Source organism: Dendroctonus ponderosae, unplaced genomic scaffold (assembly GCF_020466585.1).
Source record: "Dendroctonus ponderosae isolate FM_Combo_2020 unplaced genomic scaffold, Dpon_F_20191213v2 Dpon_F_20191213_4, whole genome shotgun sequence".
In the NCBI taxonomy this organism is placed as follows: domain Eukaryota; kingdom Metazoa; phylum Arthropoda; class Insecta; order Coleoptera; family Curculionidae; genus Dendroctonus; species Dendroctonus ponderosae.
Window position 1 is genome coordinate 11,782,446 of NW_026018611.1, and position 7,799 is coordinate 11,790,244.

At 33.6% G+C, this 7,799-nt stretch overlaps 1 protein-coding gene across 1 annotated transcript in view; it reads left to right on the forward strand.

The window, feature by feature from the left end:
• Nucleotides 1-2,859: 2,859 nt before the first annotated feature.
• LOC109537792 (protein unc-93 homolog A) overlaps nucleotides 2,860-7,799 on the forward strand; it is a 36,344-nt gene continuing 31,404 nt past the window's right edge. Inside the window, exon 1 of the mRNA XM_048665914.1 lies at nucleotides 2,860-2,965. Coding sequence (XP_048521871.1) covers nucleotides 2,908-2,965 — 58 coding nt within the window. The 5' untranslated portion in view covers nucleotides 2,860-2,907. The remainder of the gene's footprint in view (nucleotides 2,966-7,799) is intronic.

Sequence of the window (7,799 nt, forward strand, 5' to 3'; positions counted from 1 at the left end):
TTCCCATCTCTTCCAGGTGCATATTAACAATTTTAAATATTAAAAATGTATTTATTACCTTAATATTTAAATATCTTATAATACCACCATAGTAATAATAGACACAGCTCAAAACAGGTCGACCTGGATAAAGATGGAGGCCTATGTTCAGCAGTGGACATCTAAAGGGTGAAGAAGAAGAAGATTATTAACAATGACACATATTTTTAACGTAAACAACAAAAACCTTATTTTAATTAATTTGTTTATCCAGAAAAGTAGATCGATTTAATACATTTATTTGATTTTCTTATGCAGTTAAGTGAACTAAAAGCGGCATCAGATATACCTTTTCCTATCTATTTTATATTGTAAAATTTCTTTCAATTTCGTATTATTAATTTTATTTTACCTCTTAATAGAAAATAGTTACTGTGTATCTTTCGTAACTTTGATATGTTTTGTACCTCTTTTTCACCTTGAGTTTATATGAAAACTTAGTAAACAATGGATTCTTAACCTCTGCTATTACCTTTTTCGTGTTTAATTTTTTTGCTGTTAATGCTACTATTTGATTTGAAGAGTCACAAATAGTTTGGTGAAATTATGCAAATTTTATCTGCCGCACTACATTGTTACTTTTCTCTCATTCCCATGTGTGGCTATTACAGTACGACTTTGTTAATCTTTACTGACATTTTTTCTAGGGGTGCCTCTTTCTATATTAGCCTCATTTTAGTATCATCGATTTATTGTCTTGAGAAAATCCTTTTTCTGTGTCTCTTTTTCATCTATAAGATACTATTCTGGTCATACACTCTGTGAAAGTCGCACGTACTAATTTTCATTCATATATCTATTTAGTTACTGTATCTAAATTTATCTATGTCCTACTATCAGCTCACCTTGTTCTTTAATATATTTATTATCACTATCAAAGGCTGTCAATGTTGTACTTCCACATCTCCTCTTTCACCTTCCTCTTTTGTACCATGACTATTTTCTGTGTCAATTCCTGTTTCATTCTTAAGGAACTACCTCTGTCTTTCCTTAGACTTTAGATATTCTTCTTTCATATTGCTTAATTGCTATAATAAAGCCTTGCAGAATCTGATTCTATTTGTCGATATGACGTGGAAAATTACCAAATTTAACAACTTAGCAAAAAGTAGCTCTAAATATTGCGTGAATATTTGATTACTAAATTAATGAATTACTAATAAAGCTAATGTAACTGAGTTCAATAACAGCAAATGAATTTATATTGTAATATTTCAAATACAATGCATTTTAATTTAGCTTTGCTGAAATGTAAGTCTTACAGGCGAACAACATATTCAACGAATAATGCCTCAATGAATAAAAACTCAATTTATCAAATCGACAAATAATCAAAAGAAAGCTTTCCTTACTTAATTCAGTCACCGTATTCACATACAGTTATGTAACAGCTTGGAGATATTTTTCATATTTCCACGACTGTAATATATCGAAAAGCACTTTCGTGTAATTCGAAAGGCACATATTCCCACGTTTTATTCCTTTATTTTTTTCGGGGTCAAATTGTCCGCCAACTCGTCCTCCTCTGCTTCTCCCTTGTTACGCAGCGATAAACACGTAACGTGTCATGTTTAGTTTCTATCATAAAAACTTTTTTATTTGTCAGGCAAAGTTTTGTTCGAATACAGCTTTTGTTATGGAACGACATTTATTGGCTTATTGTGCTCTAGTCAATTTAACTTGATATCGAACTAACTTATTCGATTACATTTCCATATAAAATTGATGCTTTCTGATACTGAACATTTTTTTTTAATTTCGGAATTTGTTATGGTTAAGTTATAGAATACAAGAAGTACAAGAAGTTCAATGACAACATTTAAACGTGAACTTCAAGCGATTGGTTCTTGACATATTAAATTAATTTAGCAATAAACTAAAAGTTTTAATGTATTTTGCACTTACGTCTAAATTAATTATAAAACGATAACTAAAAATTATTTAGGGAGTACTTTTTATTGATAGCATTACTGCATCTTAGAACTTCAAGTTTACCTCTTCCCTCCTCTTGGTTAGTTCTGTTTATATATACTGTTTTATTTTCTGTTTTATATATATATATATATAGGTAATGTTCAACCCACATTATAAAATAAAAGCTCCAAATCAACGCCTGTATTGCGCGCCTAATTGGTTTTGATTGAACTTTTACTACGTCTGTGAATTGTCGTTGATGACCAATTCGAAATCCATGTGAAAAATTGATCGCAAATATTTTTCAACTACCAGAATATTAGAAAAACATTTTTATTTCTCGGTTTGCGAGGTTATTGAGTGTCGGAAAGTCCCACGAAAGCTTTCAATGACAATTTTAAGTTTGCAAACTTATACCGGCTTTAACTATCCGCAATTTAGAACTGTCAAAAGTTTAAGTTGGTTGGGGCACAAATGCGAAATACCGAAGAAACGAGTCGACGTTAAGTTCGGGAAAATCACGGTTGGCATTGAACTAAAGATAATTTAATAATGACTGGCACTTGTTTTGTATTTAGCTGGCGAAGAGATATGAAACTTGAAACTTTATGGGCAACAAAAGTTCCCTCCATATCGAAAGCAGTTTCCGAAAGCATTCTCGAAACTAATAATAGTTTGTTATTTTTAAACCAAAACAACAAAAGATAAAATTGGAGCAAATCCAAAGATGGCAAAGTGCAATCCTTTAGTTAATAACTTTTTTATGTTCATTAGCTTAACTAAGTTGCAAATTGATAAATTGCTATATTCTTTTGCAGATGGACTTTTCTCCATGTTGTCTACGGAAAGTGCATTCAATCCATTCATGGACGATCTTTGCCGGTTGATTAATAGTTAAAAAGCTGATCTAAAAACCCATGTAATGATCAATTTTTTTGGCGATATTTTGGAAACATGGGGAGCTTACCAAATCTGCACGAGTTGGGGAGAAGCGATGATTTCACTGATTCAGGTAAGTGTTAGAGAATATCTAAGTTTTTAAAAAGAACTACAAAACATGAGGTACTAAATCGGTCCAACGCTTATTGCTTGATTTGAAAATATTCTTACGAGAGTATGACGTTGTTTGTCAGATCATATCAAACTCACAATAAACATATTTTTAAGAAGTTCTCTGCCGGGTAATATGCACAGGGAGAGCAACAAAAAAGTAGGTATAAATAATAAAAAAATAATCACATTGATATATAAATCTACTATAATTAATTCTTGAAATATTTAAATATTCACGATTTTCTTTCTAAGACGTACCGGTTTCTAGGCTGATTTTTTTAAATTTAAAAGCTGATTTAAATACAGAAAACCTTTAGAGAATGGTGATTGAGGTATTTTCGGGCGGCCGCAAGAAATGACCGGAGACCCCGTCATGTTCGAACCACAGATTTAGACGTACGTCTAATGGAGCATCTTCTAATAAAGGTTCCAAATCATTTTGAAAAAAGTTTAAATAACTTTGTTCGTCTAAACGAGCAAGTAAAAAGTACGGTTCGATTTGATTCTCCCCAAGAATCCCCTTCCGGGCGGAGATACAGATCATTTTCTGGTAAAAGCCAATCTCCAAATCTCCTTTCTTCAGAATATCGAGTCAGAAAAACCAAAAAACTAACCAAACCACATAATGGAGCATAGGAAAATTACAAAATCCAGCATAACAACAAAAATACGAAGAAGAACTGGAACATAAACTCATTGAGAATGAAAATTGCACATTGGTTGTTGAAGGGGTGTGAAACTATATTAAACAAACGATAAAAAAAACAGCAGAAAAAGCCATGACGACGACACAACCAAAAAGAAAACGATTAAATCATGGTTTAATGAAGAGTGTAAACAAAAACTGCAAGAAAGAGAAACTTTTAGAAACGCCATGATTCAGCACGATACACCTGAAAACCGAGAAAAATTTGCAAACGCTCTTAAAGAAACCAGGAAGTTTATGCGAACGTCGAAAATGCGAGCTGATCGCAAGAAATAGGTCTAAGCTAGCTTCTAGGAAATTCTATAAGGCAATAAAAAACTAAAAATCGAGCATATCAGCCCAGGTAGCTCCCTATGTTGAAAAGCGACATGATATGATTGGTGACATGATAATCAACGAATACGTTGAAAACATGGATAAACTACTTTCAAAAGCTGCTAAATTTAAACTCGATAAAAAACACCCCGAAAATGCATACCACACAGCAGGCTTGCCTGTAGAAGAACCATCCATAGAAGAAATTGGAAGAGCGTAAAAGAACTAAAAACTCAAAGGCTCCTAGATCGGATTACATAGCATCAGATCTATTAAAGTGCGGAGGTGAATCGTTATACAGCCATTTACAGCAACTAATTGAGAGATGCTTTGTCGCATATACTCTTTAGTAACGCCCTAAAAATGCTACGAGGTCAGCAGAAATTCAAACAGAATTCCTGAATGCACAAGGTCGAAACTATTGATAGCATATGCAGATATAACATAATGCAGATGACATTAAAATCATTGGAGACTCAACACCAACAGTAAAAGGTAGGTATCTTTAATCTCATAGAAAAGGCAACAAGAGAAGTAAGGCTCAATATTAATGAGACAAAAAATATTTATAATATATAATATATTTGCGCAAACAGACAGGGACGTAGAGATAGAATAGGACAGAATATAACAATAGACACTTATAATTTTGCACGAGTGGAGCTTTTAAAATATCTAGGAGCTACAATTGCAGCAGATCATGATGTCATATATGGAAATAAAAGGCAGAATTCAATCCGAAAGCCGATATCTGATATCTCTAAACAACTTTTTCAAGTTAAAAATAATCTCAAGAACCTCAAAGGTGAGCCTATAAAAGCATTACAAGACCAATAGTCGCTTATGGATGCGGGAGATGGACAATGATTAAGCGTAATAAAGAAAAACTTAGGAGCAACAAAGAAGCATCAAAACAAAACATCAAAGGAGCTCTAACTAAAATGAATACCCCTCTGGACACGAATCTTTTGGAGGACCGGGAGGCCTAGAGGAGCATAGTGCAGTCAGCCAAGACCCACCCTGAGTTGTAGAGCTTTCTTATATTATATTGTATTGTTATCCCGGTCCACATGTTGAGGGAGAAACGGAGCTGGTACATTCGTAAAGCGGTGGAATACCGGTACTCAGCTCACACATGATTATTTATGTACTTAAAAGTTTTTTTTCTGGTAAATACAGCTTGTCTGTGAAGAGGACTGACTTTGACAAATTCTAGTTTTCTGCTTGAGGGCCAAGAAGCCACTGACAAAAGTAAATAGGGACGAATTTTAAATATAAATTTAAAACTTTAACCCCTGTAATATGGAAACGGGACGTTTACGGACCCTCTAATATTTAGATTTATTCATAATGTATTGAGAGGAGGTGAGAGGACCTAAGAAGTAAAGGAGTAGTTCCTTTTCTTTCTGAACTTTCAAGTTTAGGGAGAACGCCCTGTATAATTATTTTAAAAGTTTTCACTTTGAAAGTGTTTACAAGATTGAACCACACTGTCAGTGGATGCATGGTGCAACCTGAAAATTTAATACGGGAAACCAATAACTGTATTCACATTAATGTTCGATGAGTGTCTAAATATACTACTTTTTAAATCAGGTACACATTTGCAAGTGAACACTAAAATTTATGAGGAGTGGAAAAAAACTTTTAATTTATTTAGTGAATCTTTTGTTGGCTATTCACCCGTTGTAGCAACTATCACATACCTATATATTTTTATCTGATTTATGCTAAATGATTCAGAAGCACCAGTTCCTATGCTCTGATTTAAACATTCTGAGCCGGGCTCTAGATGAAACTAAAACCTTAAATCTGGATGAATATGCATTAAACCTGCTGGATTCACGAGAGCGTATTCTATTCTCATTAATATTAATACCTTTTAAGATAAAATTGAGCAGAAATGGGCACGCAGAGTCTGAATTTATTAAGGAAATGCATGCGTTTTATTTCGACCGTAAATTAATTTAACATAAATCCATTAAGACAAGCACGTGCCTAGAGAATAGAATTTGCGCTTTTCGGACCGTGCGGCATTGTTTACTTGAACTGTTAACTAATCGATTAGAGAATTTTGCTTCCGGAGAATTGTTTCAGGTGATTTTATTCACATACACTAGCCACCAAGCGTTTGAATTTAGGAACGAAAAACATTGTTATATAATTCAATAGTTAAAATGCTTTATTTAATATATGCTTAGAAATTTACAAAAAGCCAGTGTGTTTAGTAATAGAACAAGAAATCAGCAATAGAAAAAATGTTATATAAATTAAAAGAGCAATGTAAGAACCAAATAGCATCTGAAGGAAAATGGTACCAGTTTTGTCTCGAAAACTGTGGTAATTTAGCTCCAAGTGTATTTCTTAGTAAAATCTTCCAAGAAATTAAAATCATAACTCTTGGTTGAATCATTTAAATATTGCTTGATATGGAAATCCGCAAAAAAAAAATTTTAGAATATGCTTGAAACCGTAGAATTACTTTAAATTATGGTACTTGTGCCTGTTCCTACCAAACTTAACACGATGTTAATCGTTGCTTGTAAGTACCGTATGAGTACTGACTGGGCAGTTTTTCTCTTTTTCTTCGACAACTTGTAAGAGATTAGCCATTTTTAGACATTTTCGACATCGATATGCATTTTAAATATTGAGCGCAATTGAAAAATTAACCAGAAATGCTAACTGAGCACAGCTATAAGGAAGTTATGAGTTAAGTGAATGAAAACAAAGCAAATTTGAGATAGAAGTGAAAATGTTTTAATTGCGTTATTTCATAATGATTTATTATTGTCGTTAACATACATTTACTATACAGGGTGATTCAAAATTGGCGTCATACTTTTTAAGCGGTGATGTGGGCTCACTTGGGGAGTGCGAGAAAAATATAGAAATTTTTTTTTTCCAAAATTTGTAGAAGATATTAACAGTTGAAGATCGAATATCAACTTTGCTATTCAGCATTATTTAATAAATTGTTCCATATTTAATTGGTAGCATATTGGAATATTTAAGCATTCAAAAAGAAAAATTACAATCTTTGCTTCAAATTACGAAAATTCTAAAATTTTTTGATGGAAAGTCAAAGCGGCAACGATGTTTTTTGCCATTAACAGATAGTTACAGGTGGTAGTCCTTGTCAATAATAACAACAATTTGTCAAACTGTGACTTACTTTGAATTTCCTCTCACGAATTTGCGGATATGCGATTAGTTCAGGGGAAATGCTACAGTGACAGAGCAGAAGCTGAAAGAACTCACGGGAACAAAGGGCGAGGAGAGTGGTTCCAGGAAGATAATGGACGACAATAGACGTTCGGGTTCCAGGCACAGAGGACTTGGTCTTGGACATAATCGAATCGGGGCCTTCCAGGGGTACTCAGAGCACAATAACTCACACTTTCCCAAGCACTAAACAAATACCGAGGAAGGGCTACATTCCTGCCACGTTTATACGATACACACAGCACAAGGAGGTACAAATGGAGCAGCAGTTAATTCACTGAATACGAGAAGCTGCTTGATAATAGTGGATAATAAGGAGATTACACAGGCACCAGCTTGTTTGGAGTTAACCATTCAAATGTTCAGTGTTGTATGGATTACTTGTAAACACCAAACCCCGCAGAATTCGAGATTATGAGAACAGGTTGACATTTCGAAAGTATCTATTATACAGGGTTGCTCATTAGTGCGTCAAAGTGCGATATCTCAGTAAATATGAACTTTACAAGAAAATACGTCCTACGAAAGTTTTTCATATTTAAAAGGT